General features: G+C 36.4%; 1 protein-coding gene across 3 annotated transcripts in view; it reads right to left on the bottom strand.

Annotated features, from left to right (window-relative positions):
• Nfxl1 (nuclear transcription factor, X-box binding like 1) overlaps positions 1 to 21,935 on the bottom strand; it is a 44,665-nt gene that overhangs the window by 16,400 nt on the left and 6,330 nt on the right. For all 3 annotated transcript variants that reach the window (XM_028780799.1, XM_028780798.1, XM_028780800.1), the window contains exons 4-15: positions 20,414 to 20,523; positions 18,205 to 18,335; positions 14,960 to 15,138; positions 14,574 to 14,735; positions 14,376 to 14,476; positions 13,674 to 13,788; positions 12,392 to 12,516; positions 11,615 to 11,737; positions 7,762 to 7,852; positions 3,440 to 3,560; positions 3,077 to 3,236; positions 2,212 to 2,303 (exon numbers count right to left, since the gene is read on the bottom strand). In XM_028780799.1, coding sequence (XP_028636632.1) covers positions 2,212 to 2,303; positions 3,077 to 3,236; positions 3,440 to 3,560; positions 7,762 to 7,852; positions 11,615 to 11,737; positions 12,392 to 12,516; positions 13,674 to 13,788; positions 14,376 to 14,476; positions 14,574 to 14,735; positions 14,960 to 15,138; positions 18,205 to 18,335; positions 20,414 to 20,523 — 1,510 coding nt within the window. The remainder of the gene's footprint in view (positions 1 to 2,211; positions 2,304 to 3,076; positions 3,237 to 3,439; positions 3,561 to 7,761; positions 7,853 to 11,614; positions 11,738 to 12,391; positions 12,517 to 13,673; positions 13,789 to 14,375; positions 14,477 to 14,573; positions 14,736 to 14,959; positions 15,139 to 18,204; positions 18,336 to 20,413; positions 20,524 to 21,935) is intronic.

Raw genomic sequence — 21,935 nt, 5'->3', positions numbered from 1 at the left:
AGAGGACACAGATGAGCAGACTACATTTGGAAAACATATCTGGTAAACTATACAAAAATACTCATGCTTAACGACAGACAAAAAGGAAATCACCCCATTAGAAAAATGGTCAAAGATTTGAGCAAAAGATAAACCTTATCAAAACAACAAAAAATGCCAAAGCAACATGTAAAAAGACTCTGGGCAGCAGGCCGTTAGGAAGCTGTAAATTAACAGGCAATACCTCCACACAACTAACAAAACAGCTAATGTGCCAACAGTGCCCACGTTAATAGAATACAAAGCAAGAACACCATCTCTGATGTTGATGAGAATGCAAACTGCCACGTGGCAGACAATTTGACAGCTTCACACAGCTAACACAAATTCATCAAATGGCCCAGCAGTTACATGCCTAAGTTCTTATCTAAATGAGCTAAAGTTATACACCCCCAAAAATTTATGCATGAACACATATAGCAGCATTATTTTAAAAGCAACCAAAATGTCAACAGGTGAATGGGTAGAATCACCCATGAGTATATGGTCAAAATAAAATGGACCAGTGAGTTAGTAAGGAAAAAAGAGTCACAAAGTTGAGAGTGGGTGGGAAGACAGGAATGGATCTGGTAAGAGCTGGGGAAGGGAGAAAAGGCTGAAAAGTGTCCAAATTCAATCCATAAAGTTCTCAAAAAGTAATTAATATATTAAAAATTAGTCAACAATGAGATGTCAAGGCAGTACAATGTTATTCAGTGATAAAAAAATTTGAGTTATCAACCCATGAAAAAAATACAGTAGAACCTAACTTCCTAAGCTAAGTGAACACATAACTGAAGTTAACTGTGTCAACTTCCTAAGCTAAGGAAAGGCTTCACAGTGCACAACTCCAACTACAGTGTACGACAGTCTGGAACAGACAAAGGCAACCACAGAAAGCTCAGGATAAGCAGCTTCAGTTCTAATAAACACTTGAAGAATTCACACTAATCTGTAGCTCTCAATTTTTTCAGGGAACCTAGTATTTCCATGATTATAAAACCAGAAAGAAAAAAGGACCTCATAAGAATACAAGCTAATAATACTAATATTGCAAAATTATTGGAAATTTTTGGGTTTTTTTTTCTCTTTTCTTCTGTGTAAAAACAAAACACCAGGACCTGTTCCCCAGACTATCCTAGACCTCAACTCACTAGGTAGCCCCCACTGGCCTTAAACTTGTAATCTTTCTGCCTCAGCCTCTTGAATGCTAGGATTACAGGCATGCTTACTACACATAAATTTTAAAAGTATTTTTCAAATATTTATTCAATTTTTATGTGTATAGGTGTTTTGCACAGACATACATATGCACCATGTGTGTGCCTGGTGCCCACAGAGGCCAGAAGAGGGCAACAGATCCCCTAAAAGTTTAGTTAAGAGACGGTTATGGTTATATGCAGCCATGTGGGTGCTGTGCTGAGAATCAAATCTAGGTCCTCTGTGAGAAGAGAATTGCTCTTAACCACTGAGCTATCTCTCTAACCTGTTCAAAATATTAACATACTAGTAAACTGAATCCAGCACCATGTAAAAGAGATTATGTACCACAACACGGTAGAAGGGAAGCTGCAGAAAAAAAAAATGAATTTTAGATATAAAGGAAACCAGAATTCTGTCTTTGAAAGATCAATACCCGAGATGTACCAATTGTTGATTTGGAACCTAAGCTGTAGATAACAACCCCCCTTTCTAATATTATGCCCCTTCTCAGAACTGTTCCCTTTTCCTCTCTGATCCACAGTCTCTGCTCAAAGTACGAAACATTAAATGATTTGCCATTCTTCTATTCTTCCAGATCTGACTCCTTAAAACTCAATCTCCATCATTCCCTGATCAATCCAGGAAACTTTTCTTGGATTTCCAATGCTTCCTTTACACTTCTAGTTTGCCATCTAAACCTGGCTGAACTAAGAAAAGAAATATCACACTTTAGTGTAGGAGTCACCAGGAAAAGTAACAAATAATGAGCTTCTTGGAAGTCATAACTGTTGGTACCTGCTGCTATTGAAAAGGGCTAAAGGAAGACGCATAAAACCAGACATGCATAGAAAGTTTAAGTATCATAGCAAACACAGTTAAAAAAGAATGAACTAGAACATGGAGGCTGGCTTGCAGGTCAGGCCTAAAATGATGATGAAACCTAAAAGGCAAAGAAGGCACAGTTCATACTATGCCACACTCAGTTCTTACACAGGAATAGGAACTTGACACGGAGGACAAGGCAAGGCAGTCTGAATGAATGCTGGCTCAGCTGGTTGTTCCCAAGGGCCTGACGGCTGATGCTAGGAGTAAAACACAAACACTGTAAAGTCAGAGGCCTGCTCCATATAGCCTTCCTAAGAATCGAGGGAAACAGACCTTCTGCTCACACAAGCTGAACGCCATCCAGCGCACAGCTAACTGTGCTTACTGAATTGTTTTACTCCTTCTGCACGTGAAGATCATTCCTATCCACACACAGTCAATATTAAAAACTGAGGCAGATGCCAGATTAAAAGCTACAACTAAGGCAGCAGAGCCTCTTTAACCTTGTATAAGCCAAAAGCAAAATGAAAAACACTTTCAGCATCCACCCACTGAATGCCATCTCCTACATGTTCCTCATCACTTAGAACCTGACATATAGCCAGGGCTCAATAAATACTAAATAAATGAACAACAAAGTAAATTAAGAAGTATCTATACTTCTAGCCATACTTGAAGGAAAACTGGCAAATTAATCTAAATATGATTATCATGCTATATTTACAAATACAGTAAATATATCCATGCCCAGAAATATATTTTTGTTTATTAGTTTCTCCCCCAGCCCCAATCTTCCTTCCAGTCTTAGGTAATGAACCCAGGGTCATAGAGCTACTGGAGAAGTCCCAACCACTGAGCAACACACCAGCCTTCATGAGTTTCTCAAAATAAAAAACCAAGTCTTGTTTTCCTCATACCCCAGGTCTGAGCAGAGTGCTTAGCACTCTAAAGATTTTCCTGTTGCTTGTTAAATAATCACTGAAGAAAACACACCCCACAGCAAAGAATTCTCTAACAACACTGTCCTTACCCTGCCAGTCTGCTTTACTAATGCTTGATCGTGACATGACTCAGGACACAAGTGCCCACATTTCTCCAGAACTTTTTGGCAAGGCTGATGACATGGTGGACATGAGCCAAAGTGACAGCGGTGTTTTTCTTGACTTGCATGATGACATGTTGATGGTCGACTAAATCAGAAAGTTTTTGAGTTACCTTTGACAACTGAACAATACATCTACAGTGCAATTATTTTAAATACCTTCTGAAATCATAGAGAATTAACATTACTTGAAAACACTGACACAAAATAAAATTAGAACACAATAAAAAATCAGTATGAATTAAAATGTTAAGACATCAGATATCGGGCTGTGGGACGCTTCATACCAACCTGCACAGCTCTTTGCATTTGGGTGGCCTTGTGGTCCGCTCTCGGCCACAGGGTACTGTCACCTTTGCGCTACCACAGTTGCACTTCACATCTACCGTTTCTGGGCATGGATAGCAACTGCCTGAAGAAAAACCACAGTGACTGACTTACCAAAATGCCCATCAATGGCTAATCAAACAGTACACCTGCTTAATGCTCAACAGCATCACCTGCCATTAGAAAGCAGCAGCAATAGGAACAATTCTTAGCATATTAAGCAAAAGAAGCTATGCTCAAAGGTTATGTGCTTCAGTGTTTGAGTCCACATATACAGAGGAAATAGGAAAAACTCACTGCTGTTCAAAATCAGGGGAATAGCTCAAAGGATACAAGCTTTGAGAAACCCTGGGAGGTTTCTGTTTAATGATCTAGACTTAGTACACGATCACATTCACAAGTTTCATTCAGCACACTGCACACCTAGGATTTGTATACCCTTCCTTATGTATACCAGTTCTAAGTAACAAACTTAACATGCTACTTATTCAAAACCATATCAAGCAAACAAGTAGTTAAGTTCTTGCAGAATACAACACTAACATTCATCTTTTGGGCTGTTTTCATATATACATCTATCTAAGAACATTATATTTTGATAAATCCCACCCCTCTAAACCCAGCAACTTTTCTCTCATGACCTGTGGTTGGTTATTAATGAGAGAGTATAGTCACTTTTCCATTATTTATGCTTCATAAAAAAACTAAATTCTAAAAATTTATCTTAGGACATTACTCCAAAATATTTTTCTTTTAAACATTTCCAAAAAAAAAAAGTTACTAGGTTTTACTTTTTATTTTATCTTGTTAAAAATAGGTAAAAATAAAATGAAAGAAAACTCTACTTTGGCAGGGCATGGGAGAGTCTCATCAGATGCTTCAAACTGGCTTTAGCCCCATCAGTACTGAATTATAGCTATGTATGCTAACATGCCCAATCTGAAAGAAACCTTTCCACACAACCTACATGATTCTTCCCTAAGAATCTCTGACATCATCTAATGACTTTCTTCCTATTCTAGTTTTCTCAGAATAGAACTCCATCCAAAATGAAATAATAAAGAAGGAAAAAGTCCTCAATTAATTGAGTGAAAAATGTTAAAGAAATTATTTCTCAGATGTCAGGATCAAAAGAAATACTACGAAGTAGTTAACTTGGTTAAAAAAAAATAGAAAATAGTCTGGTGTAATGACTCTAGAAGTTAAAAATGAATCACTCTATAACAAAATAAATTAACAATTCCATTTAAATAATGAAAAAATGAAAGGAAAAAAGCATCACAGGGAAATGTTTTTACTATAAAACTATTAACTTTATACTTCAATGTTTTAAGTATAATCCAGTGAAATTTCAATCTTGACAATAAAACAATTTTCATTATTCTCATCTACATGACCAGGTTTTTATTTTGATCTTTCCAAAAGAATGTTGTATTTTTCAAATTAGTGGGGACATTTACCCCGCTCTCATTTAGCATTTCATATCAGTACCTGCACTTAACAGTAGTCTCCAATCCACACTCAACAATTCAGAGAGGAACTTAATAACCTTATTGGCATGACAAAATTACAGCAACACTTTTTAAAAATCAAAGCTTGAAGACAATAAGAAATAATTTATCTAAACAGTCTTCCTGCTGATCAAAAGAATTTATTACAGAGACAGGTATGGAGGCCAAATTAAGTCTCAGCAATTATCATTTCAAAACTAAAAAGCAGACAAATAATGACTAGTGTGTTAACAGCCAAAATGGGCAGGCTTCCAGTAACTGCAGAAGCACACAGTAACCTTGCACATAAATGAACTGTGTATCAGAGTCTCACATATTCACCATCAGTGTGCAGCCAGGATGCTCTCCCCTAGGAGGTTCAGTATAATTCTGATTAGAGTGATGAAGACAGTATAAAAGAATGATTCTCATTTGAAACTGATTTACACCAATGTTCAGAGTGATACAAACATCTTCTAAATAATCGTTTTAGGCTCTAGGAAGATTCTCTGGGAGCTAATACGTATTTTCACAATAACCAAAGTCACACAAAAAAGTACAAAACATGAATCCGATCAAACCTCTAGACTAAACAACTTATCTGTAAATACAGAAGATAAAGAAACATTAAAAAATACCAGAGAGGCAATCTACAAAATCCACACTGGGAAACCAAAATGGCTACCTAATTTCTTCAAATAAATCACAAGCCATTAAAAAAACAATAATTAGCCGGGCAGTGGTGGCACACGCCTTTAATCCAGCACTTGGGAGGCAGAGGCAGGTGGATCTCTTGAGTTTGAGAGTTCAAGGCTAGCCTGGTCTACAGAGTGAATTCCAGGACAGCCAGGGCTACACAGAGAAACCCTGTCTCGAAAAAACAAAAACAAAAACAAAAAAAAAAATCTTACTAGATTCCTAGCATTGGAATAAATCCCACTCATTGTGATACACTGATGATTTGGAAAGCCAATATTACAGAACTGGATGACAGGACACCTAAAACTTTACAAACACATCCATGAGTTAGACACATCTATAATTTGTTCTTATTTTCTTGTCAAATAGTATAAAGTGGACATTCAATACAGATTGATTCATAGATGCCATGTCAAAAATCATGTGAAAACCAAGTAGCCTAGTCATGCTCCTGGTAAGGAGGCTGTGCACTACTCGCTCCCCTTCTCCAATCCTCACAGTAGTCAGACTGCTCACATAAAAGCCATCATTGGAAACATAACCTACATGGCCCTGTCCACACACACTCTCTTTCCCTAGAAATCCTATCTACTTACTTACTTACTTACTTACTTACTTACTTACTTACTTACTTACTTTGCTTGCTTGCTTGCTTGCTTCCTTGCTTGCTTGCTTGTTTGCTTGCTTGCTTGCTGTTTGCTTGTCTGGGTGGGAGGGTGTTTTGCCTGCAAGTATGTCTGTATACCATGTACATGCCCAGGGCCTGTAGAGGCCAGCCGAGGCCGTCCAGTCCCCAGTAGACCACAGTTAAATGGCATAAGCCACCAAGTGAGTGCTGAGACTCAAACCCAAGACTAGAATAGGGGATGGTGCTCATAAATGTTGAGCCATCGGTCTAGCCCCGCCTTCTCCCCAGCATTTTTTTAACCTGGCATGTCCCTGGCATCACATCCTCCCGTGATGTCCCTCTGAGCAGTCTGCACTACATTTTGTACCTAGCACATTAGACGACTCTCATTTCCAGGTGGCATGAATCCTATTGTTTCTCAGGTCTACTCTCAAATGTCACCTTTTCAAAGCCCTCTCCTTAGCAAGTTCTAAAACAATACACAGCATCTTTAGTTTTACTCTCATTTTCTTCTGCTTGCTACTACCTAACATCTACATTAATTTCTCCATATTCTACTGAGGTGGGAAACTAAAAAAAATTAGCCTGTAAGAGCAAAGACTTTGAAATATCACTATACTTTAGAACACAGGTTTCCAAAGAGTGATTCAGAAACCCTGGAGTCCTTGAGACCCATTTGGAGGGGTCCGCAAAGTCTGACAAGTTTAGAATTTCTAGAAGCTAGTGACAAGTAATATTAAAATAGAAGAGAAGCAAGGCAATATTAAAATAGACTGATTTACAGAAGCAGATTTGTGAATTAGCTACATTTTAACCAGCTAGACATGACAGATATTTACAAGAATATAAAATAATATACTCATTATACTCTGAAGGAAACTTAGTTCTTTACCAAAAATAAAAGCCATGTTATATGTATCAACATATAATGGAATCATTTTATATAAAAATAATTTTAAATAAACCACTTAAAATGATTATACTTTATTTTTACAACAAATGTAAATGGATAAAACTTACACATTAAGAAAAACGTTTAAGGTCTCAAAAAGAATAAGGAATCCTGAGACTAAAATCTCCCAGAATCACCAGCATACGATAGCCCTTATTACTTATAAGTTCATAAAAGTATAAAAAAAATACAACAACCAAACCTATAAATACCTTTTTTAAAAAAAGTCTCCATAGGGCAGGTTAAGAAAAAAAAAGTAGGCTCTGTCATCATGGTACTACAAAAACAATACAACTTACATTCAGACTTGGGTTTGAATTTTGCTACAACACTTCTCAGGGCATTTCCCTAAGTCACTTAACTTTAATTGCCTTGTTTAAAAATAAAATATAGTGACTATCCTACCTTCTCCAAAGTGTTCGGAGGCCCAAATAAGATAACAATCTGAAAGTTCTCTATTGACTCTAAAGCACCGAGGAAGCACAAACATAAAATGACATCTACTGTGAAATTTTACCTCTGTGGCAGACAGACGGACACTTATGGTTTCTACATCCTAAAGTCCGTCCACAATTTTGATCACAAGGTGGACAGTTTCCAGGGCAACACTAAAGAGAAAGCAATATGTAAAGAAGAGTAATATGAACCCCAGACACAGCACTTCATTCCTAGTCATTTACAGAATTTTAGAAAGCAAAACTTTTTTTTCATTCTAAGGATAAAATTTTCAAGAGTATCAACATTATTCTAGTAAATAATACTACATTATATTAAGAATTTACAAGTTTAAGTCGAAAATGACAATTTAATAAAACCAGGCTAAATGCCCTTGCCTCTTAATTATTTCTATGCCATAATATTTCCATCACTTTCTTTCTATTCAGAAAATTACATTATCCCAAGGATTCAATCAAATCCAGTCAATTTTCAGACAATGAATCTGGCTAATTTACTTTTAAAACAACTAAGAAAGAAGCAAAGCTGAGCTCCTTAGCCTGCCACTTCCTTCATTTCTAATCTCTGAGAAACAAATATTAACTAGCTGAATTTTTCATTCATTAATTTTAGGCAACTACTTAGAATCTATATTGTCAATTTAATTCTTTCCATAACTTTTCTCATAGTCAGTTGGGTTTTTTTGTTTGTTTGTTTTTAAAGGAAACATAGGTTATGACACTTAGGGCTGTCACCTTAAGGACAAGTTTCAGTACACAAAAATACACATTACTAAAAAGCAATTAATCAATTAGTCAAAACTCAATTGGACAGATAATTGTGAGCAGTAATGTGTCTATCATTTAATAGCAATGGAGATAAAGGTTTTAGTAGCAGCAACAAAAATGGTTATATGGTCCATGACTTGAATAACTAGCATTTCTAAGCATGATAAAGTTACAATAATAAGATATACTCTCTTGTCCAAACACCTAAAAAACTTGACAACAGACTAGAAGTTACAGATTTTAGAAATTAATCAGGCAGCATAAAACAACAATCCTTGAGAATGGAAACACAGAGGGCGAACCCCACAATGACATTAGCCTAGAACTAGAGGCTTCTAGGCTGTTCTACAAGAAGACTGATGGTAAGGAGAATCTGGTGACTTGAGTTGAGCAGACAAATCCATAGTTCATGTAGGCTAGTATAATACAATTTATAGTAAGAAAGCAATGTACTAAGGAAGGAAACAAAAAGAACAATATCTAGAGTTCACAGGACTAGGAATAGTTTATGTTCCTTACAATCAGTGTGGAGGAACTTTCTGATATGCAGGCATCAGCAGAATGCTGAGTTATTACTTTAGTATTGAGACCATATCAACCCCAGACATGAAGCCTAGAAGGAACCAATGATCTCTAGCAGCCCTTTAAAAGTATTTAAAGGGAAGTAAAGGAAAGTTAAATAATTAAAGGGGGGGAAAGGCATATAAAGATGTCTACAATATCTAAAAAGCAATAGAAAATTTCCTTAACAGGATAGGAAACAAGAAAATATAATAATAAAAGAGTTAATGAAAAATCAATTGAAAGACGCAGAAATGGGAACCGATAGACCTGGTAGACAAGCACAGAAAGGTAGACATCTGCATATTGTAAAAAGCAAGCACGCAAAAGAGAAGCATGCACACTGTACCAAGTTCCATCACCTCCTTAGGGTGAAGATACACACCAAAAACAAAACACAGTGTGAGAAGATTAGAAAACCCAAAAGCAACTGGTGAGGCGGAAGACAAAGCTGGTCACCTATCCAGTATCCAGTATCCAGTGTACTACAAAGAAGCATGAAAGACTGCAAACAGAGCACTGCTGAGCTGAGGGGCTTCCAGGAGCACGCCTGCCATGAAGCACTGACGACCATGAGGTAACAAAAAGAAAGTCAAGTCTAAAGTCTATAAAGTTCCTGAGAAGTACAAACTTTTCAATCCTAGAAGCTAGCTCAATGAAAACTAAGCTAAAGAAACATGAAAAACACGACACTAAGTAACATCAGAAAAGAATTACTACAAACTGATAAAGAAAACCTGAAAATCACCCAGAGAGCAAGAAGAGAACACAAGAGAGATTTGATACCCTCTTGTTAGGAAAAAGCAAGCTAAGAGGCAGTGGGCAACACTCATTAAGTACAGGGGCCAAAACTGTAGAACTAGAGTTCTGCAGTTAAAAAAAAAAATGTATTTTCAGAAAGGCATTTTCTCATATATGAAGATGGAAAAAAATGGCCAGCACAAGAGAAATGTAAGGGAGTCCCTGAGGTAGAAAGAAAACTGAAGCTTGAAAACCTGTAACTAAACAAAAAGAAATATTAAATACATAGACAACAAAGAACTACTTTATATTCTTTTAAACACTTCTAAAAATAACTAGTGAGGCTGGTGAAATGGCTCAGCAGTTAAGAGCACCTGCAGTTGGTTCCTAGCACCCGTCTGTCCTGTGGCTCAAAACTTCATCGAACTCCAGCTCTAGGGTATCTACTGCTCTCCTCCATCTCTGAGGCTACCTGTACTCACCTGCCAGGCAGAAACACATACATAAAATAAGCCTTTAAAACTATTAACTATTTAAAACAATAATAAAAGCAACATATTTGGGGTTTCTAAAGCACATAGTTATAATACATCGGGGTGTCATAAACTACACCCAAACAAGTAATATTAGTAGTAATTCCTAAAGAATTTGAAGCCCATAGTAACCACTCAAAGAAAGGAAGAAGGAAGGGAAGAAGACAGAAGAAAGAGAGTGAGACGAATTGGAGCTAATAAGCAAATAAGGAAGATAAAATGGAATCACTGAGAAACAGGTCAAAGAGAGGACAAATGAGAAAGGAACAAATAAAGAATCAGAAAATCACTAGCCTAACAGTTAACAGGTAAGGCAAGTGTGGTGGTGGACGCCTTTAATGCCAGCACTCAAGAGGCAGAAGCAGGCAAAATCTCTGTGAGTGAGAGTCCAGTCTGGTCTACCCAATGAGTTCCAGGACAACCTGAGCTACATACTGAGTCCCCATCTCAAAATGAAGAAACGAAAAAGATTGGTAAACAGACTTAAATAATCATGCTAAATGTAAATAATATGTAGCCAAATTAAATGACAAATACTACTACCACAGATTAAATGACATCTAAATGCTACCTGTAAGAAATGTACTTTAAATGTAAAGACATGAACAGGCTGAAACCTTAAAAGAATGAGAAAATACACACATTAATAATAAATGAAAAACTCTAAAATAATCTACATTTCAATGAAATTTAAGAACCACAAATATTGCCAAGGAACAAAGTATATTTTACAATGAAAGAAAATATACATATAATAAGAGCCTCAACTCTATAGCCCCAACAAAATGCTCCAGTCAGATTTCCTCCAAGCCAAGCATCCTTCGTTTCTATTATCATCTCACCGTTGCTACGTGTCAACCATCAATACAACGATCACTTTAACACCACTAACGACATTTTCCATCAGAAACAGAAACAGCCCAAAAACTGAACTAAGAATTAGTATGTGAGAGAGAAGGAGACTACATGTAGTCTTTGGTGTTTTGTTCTGTTCTGTTCTATTTTGTTTTGTTGAGACAAAGTCACACTATATTAGCCCAGGCTGTCCTCAAACTCAAGATCTTTTTGAGTCAGACCCCTGAATTACCCATTTGTGCCACCATATCCAAAAACTGGCATGAATTATTACTAATACAAACAACAAATGTTAATCTAGAATATTTACTAGTATTTGATACAGAAAACAAAGAACATTCCTGAATACTTGAGAAACAAATTAACTGTTTATTTTCCCATATTATATTTGCGGGTTTTTCCCAAAAGGAAAAATTTTATAACTTCTAACTTCAGTTTCCAAGTTGACCACACATACCTTTCTCCTACATTGATGCTTTTGACAGTCCCGCATTTTAACACACTTCGTTTCACAAAGGTAAGGCTTGTGACAAGGCATTCGCTTTGTATGCTTTCCACAACGACATTGCTTTTCCACTTCCTAGGCCAAGCACCAAGAAGCAATGTTAAACAGACTAATGTTAATGTTTTTCTCCACACTGCAATTTCTGTAATTACTAAAAGGACAAAAATCTTAGTAACAAATTTGTAAGAAGAACTAACTAAACCAAAACTGAATGCCCTAAAATACTTGTTCTACTTTATTCCTCCAAATAGGACCACATATGAACTACGAGATCAAACAGTAAAAACAATGAAAAAGAGTCAATTTATATGTAGTTCCAACCATAACGTCTGGTCACCTAATCTCAGTATAAGACAAGTGGAGTGTTATCAACCTAGCTGGTTAATGGAGTAGTATGGCTGAAGCCAAACTATGCATATACTTAAAAGTCTCAAATCTAGATATGTCTGTCTCCATTGTATATAGACTGAATTCAACAGAGTTCTAAATATCTTCTGGTAGCAAACAGCCTCATACAGAACTATACAAATGAGAACATTATAATTTGTCTCAAGGAAAACAATAAAGGGTAATGTTCAGATTTGATTTCCAGATCAATAATATAAATATTAGATAACACAAACTGATTATGAGACAGCTGTTATGGGAGCAATGACAAGCACACAACAGTTTCTTCTGACATATTTTGGTGCATAGCTCTTGAAAGAAAGTATATGGGGCACAACTAACTTGTCTGCATGTTTCACAAGGACCTCGGTGGCAACGCTGTGAACACCTGTGGATTCCACACTCAAGAATTTTGTCACAGCTGTCTCCACAAGTTGGTACATCTTCGGTACAAGGCAAAGAAAACTCTGAAAAGCAGACAAAATGTTAAATGTTAAATACAATACATTATTATGAATCACTAACAAAGTTCCTGTTCTTTAGTTCATACAGAATGACAGCTCTTTTGAACTATAAAGCTTTTATAACCATATTAGATTAAAAAAAGACCTTAATATAAATAATTCCTAATATTTCTGACTAATCCCAAATTCAAAATTCTCTTACCTATTCCTCCCAACCAATGCCAAAACTGCCAAGCTTTTTTTTTTTTCTTTTTTTCTTTTTTTTTCCTTTGAGACAATGTCTATTATTTTAGCCCTGGCTGTCCTAGAACTCATTATGTAGACCAGGCTGGCTTCCAACTCAGAGATCCACTTGCCTCTGCCTCCCACATGCTGAGATTAAAGACGTGTACCACCACAATCAGCAAGCTTATGTTGCTTAAAAAGAAATTTGACACTCAAGTTACTGACAATAAACATTTATATGAGCAAACTACTTCAGAAATTGTTATCTAGAGAGGTGAGTTTGAGGACATAAAACTGAGGATTTCCACAACATACAGAACTTTCTTTTTAAATTTGTTCAATCTCACAGTATGGAAAAAACATAAACTTTAAAACACTATAAAGCTCACCTTTAACAATCACGCTATGACAAGCAGTACAAACAATCCTACAGAGGACTCCTACTGGAGAGTCAAGAAAGTTTACTCAACTAACCCCACTCTTCCATAAAAACAACCAAAACTGAGTTCACCCAGTAAGCTAATTCCTAGTGACAGCAGCAGGCAGCCTCCTTCAATCCCAGTGTACACCAGCAGATGGAATGTTACAACCAATGACCTTCCGATGACACACCATAATCACTCAAAATCAGTTGATATGAGGTGACAGCTCACTCTGTGTGTGGTTATTTGTGGACACAGACACAGTACAGTGACTGCTACGTAGCCTCTCCCACAGGAGTTCCACCACCCTCAATCCTCTATGCAGCCTGGTCACCCCTCCTCCTCCCAGGCCCGACTCCTGTCAGTGTTTAACTTTTCCATAAAGGCATGTAGTTCAATTCCCATAGGATACAGCTTTTTTAAGTTAGCTTGTTTCATTTTGTAGTAAGCATTAGCATTTCTTCCATATCTTCTAATATCTCAATAGTACATTGCCTTTAAAACAAGTCTTACTTGATTTCTGACATGGACAGGACCTCTTCCCAGACCGAGGACACTCTCCACAAGCACCAACATGACAAACTTGCTCACATGTATGACTGCCACATGGCAATGTCTTTCCACATACCTAAAATAAAAGCACTCATCAAGAGACTACAACTACATAAAAAGGCAGAATAAAACATAGCCCACTTGCGATCCCAAACAGCTTCATTACGCGCTCCTCGTTATCATGCTGTATGTCTCACACTGGCGTCATACACATGTGTGTGCTCACACTTACATAGGCTACTTATCTCCTGTATACCAAGGAGGAGTGTATCATAAAAATATAAGGACAGAGGTACACTCAGCTTAGTAGGAACACCCACCAGACTTCAAACCTGTACTAAACAACCCCTTCCAAACCTAGGAAAAGTAAACCACAGAAACAATTCTACTCTCTCAATGGCACTATCTCAAGAGGAGCATGGCGGGAGCTGAAGCAAAAAAGAGAAAGCTGAGGGGTAAATCCATACACTGAAGTAAAAATTCAGCAACTAACTTATTTTAAGGGAAAAAACCTTTCCCTCAAGTAATCGAGGTATTAAATTGGAAAGTAGCTGTATCTGTTGTTCCTTCTTCCCTCCTAGTCAACTGCTCCAACAAGTACTGTGCTCCTAGTCGCCTGTCTCTACCCGCTTCCCCTCCCACCCTCAGAGGCACAACACTCACTTGATCACAGTGCCACACGGGACTCGCACAACTTCTTTCTGCTACTTTTTTGCCACATACACATTTTTGTCTACTAACTCTTGGACAAGGCTGACAATTCCCTAAAATAACAATCACAAATTAGTATGCAAATATCAAAAGCAACAGAAACAGCTCTACCTCTATTTAAAGTCAGAGTTTCTCACATATGACCCTTACCTGCATGGCAAGGATTTTCACACTTGTGATGCCCACAAAGCAGGTTCCGCCCACACGGCAGCTGACAGGACCACTGCTTGGCACTGCACCTCCGAGGGATGGGTTTTGCTTTCTTACAGTAACAAGTAGTTGTGACCATCTTTGGACAAGGAGGGCAGGGACCTAGAATGCAACAAAGTGGTGGGGAGCGGCGTGACTAAAAGTCAGTAAAGAATCTTCCAAGTTTTACATTTTCTTCTCCACAGTTCTCCTCAGTGCTACTTTAAAGGGTAATCCTTTCTTACATGGTCTCACAGCAAACTTCAATTCAACTTGAATAATTTTATTTGCTTCAACATTAAGAAAGAGCCACCCAGAAACAACTACACATATAATAGGAAACTCACCTGGATGGCAGAGTAGTAAACACTTATGACCACAAGAAGGTTTAAATTCTCTCTCACACACTTGGCCACACGAATGAGGTACAAGCCACGGATCTAAAGGTGGATCTTCTACTTTCCCACAGTAGCAATAATATCTACTAGGTGTTTCTGATTTTTTGTATTCAAATCTACATTTTGGGCTACAAAAAAATAAAATATTAATTCTATTATTAAAAGCAACATGAGACAACAGTAATAAGATTATAGCTTAAAGTTTTCATTAAATAAAAAAAATAAATTCTTACTAAAATCTCTGCCCAATACACCTTCCTGAAATATGGAACTATTTTATACTCATACTCTCCAATGCAAGCACCAAAGGTCTGTGAGGTGAGGCTATGTATAAAACTTGGCAACAATCACCCTTTTTTCATATTTATACTTTTACAACCCGACACTATCACATGTAGTTAGTTGCTATGCATAAACACAGATATCAAAAGCACAACCACAAAGGCAAAGCAACATTAGTTTTCGACTAGCCAAGATTTTTTAACCAAAATTTCTACAAACTACATTTCTGCAATATTCACTCAGATTTATGTAAGGCTTGGTTTTAAAAGTCTTGTTATAGAGACTATAAATAAACAAAAAATATTTGTAAAAGAAAAGGAAAAAGCAATCAGGTTATACACAGGCTACATATAGCAAGAAAAAAAATAACAAAATCCTAAAATGAAGAGAAAAAAATTGAATGTAAGCAAAGAATTTTTCCTTTTTCAAAAAGGTGCCTACAGAGACCCAAAGACGTCAGATATCCTAGAGCTAGAGTTGCAACAGCTGTGATCCACACTAAGTACTGGGAACTGAACTGAGTCCTCGGCAAGAGCAATGAGTCCTCTTAAACACTAGCCATTTCTCCAGCTCTGAGACCTTCCTAATGTCCAATCTCTAACACAAAGGACACTTACTTCAAGCTCACTAATGTCAAGGAAAAATTTAAATATTAGTTTATATCCTCTGCTAAAGCAGAATGACAACATCAAAGTAAATTTACAACATCAAAGTAAATTTGGGTGCTAGGAATGACAATCTTCAAGTCTATCAAAAATTCATTTGAAAACCATCATAGGCCACTTCCTAAAAGATGTTCTAAGCCTTGTCTCTTCCCAAACAACTGAGTGCAGTCAATGTTCTGCACCAGGCTATTTGCAGACCACCATATAAATTTGTTCTGCAGAAAAATTAATGTATTGTCATTGTCCTGAGAGCATCTGTACTTCCAAATAAATACTACACAAGTGTTGAGAATAACCAAAACATATTTGTTGTCATAATCAAATTTCAACAACAAAGTATGGAGAGAAGGCTCACTTGCTCTTGCAAGGGATCTGAGTTCAGTTCCCAACATCATGTGGTTCACAATAGCCTGTAAGTCTAGGTCCAGGGGGATCCCAATGCCTCTGACCTCTGCAGAGGCACCAGCACTTATGTGCACATACCCATAGAGACAAACAACATACACAAATATACAACTCCACACTTAAATATAATGAATTTTTAAAGTAAAAATTGAAAACCAATGCCATGCCTCATGTATATAAATAGCTGACATTTTATTTAAAGTGTTACATTGCCCTCTACTAAAGAAAAATAACTGTTATAGCTACAATGAAAAAAGATGTGTTTAGGTAACAGGCAGCTAACAATGTGCTACACTGCTCCCCTGCAAGACACAGACCTACGTTGGAAGGGTTGATATGTAGAAGCACATGTGTTTTATTTAAATGATGGTGTACCAACCAGCAAAGACCTTATCCTGTTAGTCAATAAGCACTTATTTTAGAAACACACAGTGTAAGTTCATTCCCATGAAATAACTACCTATTATCATTTTTACCAGGTTCTGGTTACATCTTGGCAGACAAGAAGTAAACAGAGTAAGTTCTTAACTTAGCCACTTATCTTCATTCACTATACTCAGAATAGCTGTGTAAAGGTTAAGGAGGAAGGAGAACTACATTGTTATTCTTTCAGGTCTAGGAGGAAAGCAGCAGTTCATTATTCTGGTAGCTGACACTGTGTTCCTCTACGGAAAACTCTCTACACTTAAAACAGAAGTGAACAGAGCAAAAGTGAGAACAGGTACATGTGACGCTCAGATCTCTAAAACAAACAGCTCTAAATATCAGCTTCATTCTACACCCACTCAACACTAAAGTCCCTCCACCATAAGCAACAAGCAAGCACAGACTTTAACTCTTTCAAAGCAGCATGTGCTCAAAGAGAAAGCAGTCTACCACCTGAACTCAGCTGGTGAATACAAAAAGGTCTAAATTGAAAAGAATAAATCCTAGGCTTCAAATTCCAGCTCTGGCTCTTAACAGTGAGAGGAGTGTGAACTCACTGCTGCTCGCAGCTAACGTCAGCATCCTCAGGGAAAATGGACAAAAATCTCAAGACTGCCAAGAATTTCTTTTTTAGAAAGAAATGTCCATGTCTAAAATGTTTTTTTAAAATTATATCACAATTTTACAAATATCTCAGTATTTATGATAATTATGAAAGATGTGACTAAAAACCAGATTTTACTGGGCCTAAAGATATACAAGTTGGGTGATATTAGAAAAAAGATTACCTTTTGAATTTAAAAAAACAGTTACAAAAATTATAAGCATATAATGTCCCCTAGCTAATGTTTAATTACATTAACAATGAATCTACCATTCTTGACTAGCTGAGACAAATGATTTAACTTCTCCACTTTATCTCAAAACATAATAGAAGACAAAAGTCCAATAATCAGCAATAATAAACACAGTTGGTAAAACCAACATCGATAAATTAATGATACCATGTAATACATAAATGTAATTTTGAGACTGAAAACACAACTGGAAACCATATAATAATAATATATTAGATGAGTAATATCACACTAGTGTGTACTAACAGGAAATCAAGGAGAGAGGTAACAAATTAGAATGATTCTTGTTCCACCTCATAGACAAGTCCTTTAGAAGCATAACTGAAGGATTGTTTCACAGGAAAATCATTTATTATTGATTTATTATTGACAGATACTAGTATTTACATAAAAACTGAAAGGAGAAGAACATTACCAAGGTCTCCATCTTCATAAACTAGACAAATACTGGAAAGGAAAACAGACTGAAGCTTCCAACAATACAACTCTGATATATAAAGTTCCACATGTATTTATTTATTCTACAGCTTAAAATCCAATAAACTAGAAAAAAATTTACCATGGCCAGGGATAATCTTTCTTTCCAAAATCATCATCTGTCACAGAAGATACAAGAAACTGGCTGTCTTTAGCCCACTTCTGAATACAGGGCATATGGAATATACAGAAACATCCTGAACAGCTCCAAACCTAAGACAAAGGTGTTAAAATTGAGTCTATATGATTTTTGTCAGTTATACAATACTTTAAAATGATTATCACACACTGAATTATTTTTCAAAAGTTACCTAAAGACTAAAAATCAAAACAATCAATATCACAGAAGAGATGATCTTTATAAAATCTATTTTGGGATATAATATTTGAAAGAAAAATATTAATCACTCATTTTCAGTTAGCAAGAAAAACCTATAGCTATAGCTAACAATCTGAATGATCTCTAATTTTATATATACACATAAGTGTATGTGCATGTATGTGTGCACACATATTCATATATACATGCTAGTACTGACTGATAAAATATCTTTTTAAAATATGATATAAACATTTACTCTTGTCAAATACACCTGTATATTTTATTATATATGGTGTTTATGTATCATAATTTCATCAATTTCTTATTGGTAGGCATCTATTTTATAAACAATACAACAGAAGAATCCTGGCCATAACTTGTGTGTGTGTGTGTGTGTGTGTGTGTGTGTGTGTGTGTGTGTGTGATTTGTTGTTATATAAAACCTATAAGTCTATGTTAACCCAATACAAAATAAAGAAAAACTAAACAAAAGGGGCAAATATAATAATATAAAAGCTTACAAGAGCCAGTGAGATGGCTTAGCAGTTGAAGGCCCTTCCAATGCAAGTGTGGAAACCTAAGTTCGATCCTGAGAACCCACATAAAGATAATGAAGAAACAAGCTCACTACATTGCCCTCTGACTTCCCAGACCCACTGTGGCACACAAAACAAATTTTTAAGGGTTAAGAGTAATACCAAATTAATTTTTAAAACTACCAACATTTTGATGTAAGAAAAAACTCAGTTCTGGTCTCCTTACGACAACTATTTGAAAAAAAAAAAATTCTGACATGTACTGTAAAGTAGACTTCAGCATTAAATAAAGAGCTAACCCCTTAGTTTTGATTCTCCAAAAGCCTTCCTGAAATAACCTAGGGAAATGATAAGACAAGGAAGGAAAAATGCCAAATAATGGTATTTTGTAGAACTCATTACTACTAAAACCACAGCAGGTCCATACTGCAGGAAGCCCTTTAAAAAAAAAAAAACAAAAAACTGCAAACATGCTGTTCTAACTCTAACCAACACCCTAAGGAGACTGGGCTGTTCACCAGTCCCCCAGGAGAATGTCGTTCCAGGAGACATGAAGGCCTCAGGGCTGCACTGTTCCTGAATACTGGCTGAGTCAGTTCCCAAGGTGGACAACCAACCTTGAAAAGATGAGGGACAGGGAAGCAACCTACAGAGACCCAGCTTTCCTGTAGATGCACTGCTTACCCTGCAGCTGAAATCACAGAAGCCAAGATGTGACCCTGAGTATGACAACACCTGCTCAGTTGCACTGTCCTAGCAACAACCACAGTATATTAAAATTCTGCTTTACTCTATACTACCAAAACACTTTCTCGGACCTCATCTTTCTCTGAACAATGCTACTCTACCAGGAAAAGGTTAATATGAGGTCTTAAAGTTGAGCCTGTCCAGTTCGTTGTGACTTCTCTTTAACTGCTTCATTGGTGCCCTTTTAAATCTATGATAGCTTCACAATCAGGCAAAAGGCCTTATAACAGAATCAGTTATGTCTCACTGTCTTTCCCCCAATGGCCCTGGACACTTCCCACGATGCTCTAAACTTTGTTAGAAGAAGCTAATAAAACTTAAGTATCACTATCATGTTATAGTTCCTCAAAGCCTATCTATATTTCAACACACTACTTTTATTTCAAACCCACTGAAAATATATAGCTCAGTGGTAGGCCATTTGCCTAGAATGTACTAGGCTCTGGCTAGATCATAGCAACATAGTAGTTGTAGAAATTTTAAAGATTCTTAAAAAGATTCCTAGAGATAAATTTTCCTTAAATTTTTTCAGATTAACAAAATGAAGATTAATTCACACATAACATTGTCAAATAAAGAATTTTTAGACAAACATAAGTGAAAGTATCGTAAACGGCTAAGTATTAAAAATGTGACATGTTACTTGGGGGTATCATCATAACAGAGATCATAACAGAAAGACTTACTGCCTGGTTCCTCTTCACTGAAGCAATACAAATTAGGCATGTCATAGCCCCTGCTTGGAAAGCCTCATTCAGATACTGTTTTGTTCGCTCTAATTCATGTATATCTCCATCTTAAATTTAAAAATGGAAAACATTACAGTAAACAACATCTGAAAACAACACATCTTCACCAACAATTATGTTACATGAGCAATGCTAAGCAATTTTAACTGCAAAAAAATGTAACTTAAAACCTCAAAGCTTAACAAAAGAAAACAACTACTCAATGAGCTGACAAGGGTTACCTTGGTTATCAGATCTCTCACGGGCTTGCTTTCTGCTTCAAGTCCTTAACAAATTTGGTAGAGGCAGAACCACTGGCAAAACCAATATGGCAAGTAATGAAATGTAAAGAAAGTGAAGTGTGAAGAAAACCGAAAAGAGAACCGCTGAAGGGAAGGCTCGCACGTAACACAATCAATCTTGTGGAAAAACAGACGTTGAGATTACTAGCACATAGCAGCCATGCTGCATTAAACTGTGCTCTCTACTCCTGCTGTAAACAGTAGAAAAAGCTTTCTTAGGGAAAAAACATTAAAGGACTGTGTATCCTTCAAACAAGTAGTAAGTACTTATTTCCAAGCAGGATAAACTATCATGTCAGTGTTATACACGAGATATCTGAGACAGAACAATTCAGTGACCTCGGTTTGTCAACTGAGTCCTCAATCCCGACCCTGTGCTTCACTGAGATTATGCAGGAAAGGGTAGAGGAAAGAAAAGTTTATAAAAGAACAACAGAGCAGCACTCTAAAGCGCGGTCGACACTAAAAGGGCTGTAATTCAAGTTATGTTCATGTAAGAAAAACAAGCTTACACGCCTTTAGTAAGACTAAAATGATTCAACCCAAACTGACTGAATTCCAAGAAAAGTAGGTCAATCATATAAGATTATAGAAGGACAGAATTTACCATGGCAATAATCTAGTTCAAACCAAAATTTGTTGCCAGAAAGTAAAACTAAATAAGAAATTTAGTTCGTTTTCTAAAATCCTCTAACTAACATAGAACTTAACAAACATCTGCCCTAGAACAACACAAATAGACATGTCATTTACAGTGTTAATGAACAAATGGTAAAGCACTCTAAACCTACAAAATTACTAAAGACAGTGTTTTATTATAAATTGGCATTTAACTTTCTAAAATATCTTTAAACAGAATAATTATATTCAGTATGCTTATATTGCTTAGAGTACAACTTGCTTTAAAAAAATCTGTAACAGTTTAAATTTCATCAGCTTTTCGCATGCTTAAAGCATGCAAATGGTACTCTGCTGTTCATACAATTTAACAGTTATTCATACAATTTAACTTAAAATATGGTGGCATAGTCTTACAAATTAAAGTCTAAGTTTATCTCTACAAAATCCAGGTAACATTTCTTTGAAAGCTGTACTATTCTTTGGCTAGAGTAAAATAACATGCATTAACAGGCATGTCACAGCAGACATAGATAGCATGTCACAGCAGACACAGATAG

Source organism: Grammomys surdaster, unplaced genomic scaffold (assembly GCF_004785775.1).
Source record: "Grammomys surdaster isolate TR1022 unplaced genomic scaffold, NIH_TR_1.0 372, whole genome shotgun sequence".
Classification (NCBI taxonomy): Eukaryota; Metazoa; Chordata; class Mammalia; order Rodentia; family Muridae; genus Grammomys; species Grammomys surdaster.
This window is presented reverse-complemented; position numbering and strand designations above follow the sequence as displayed.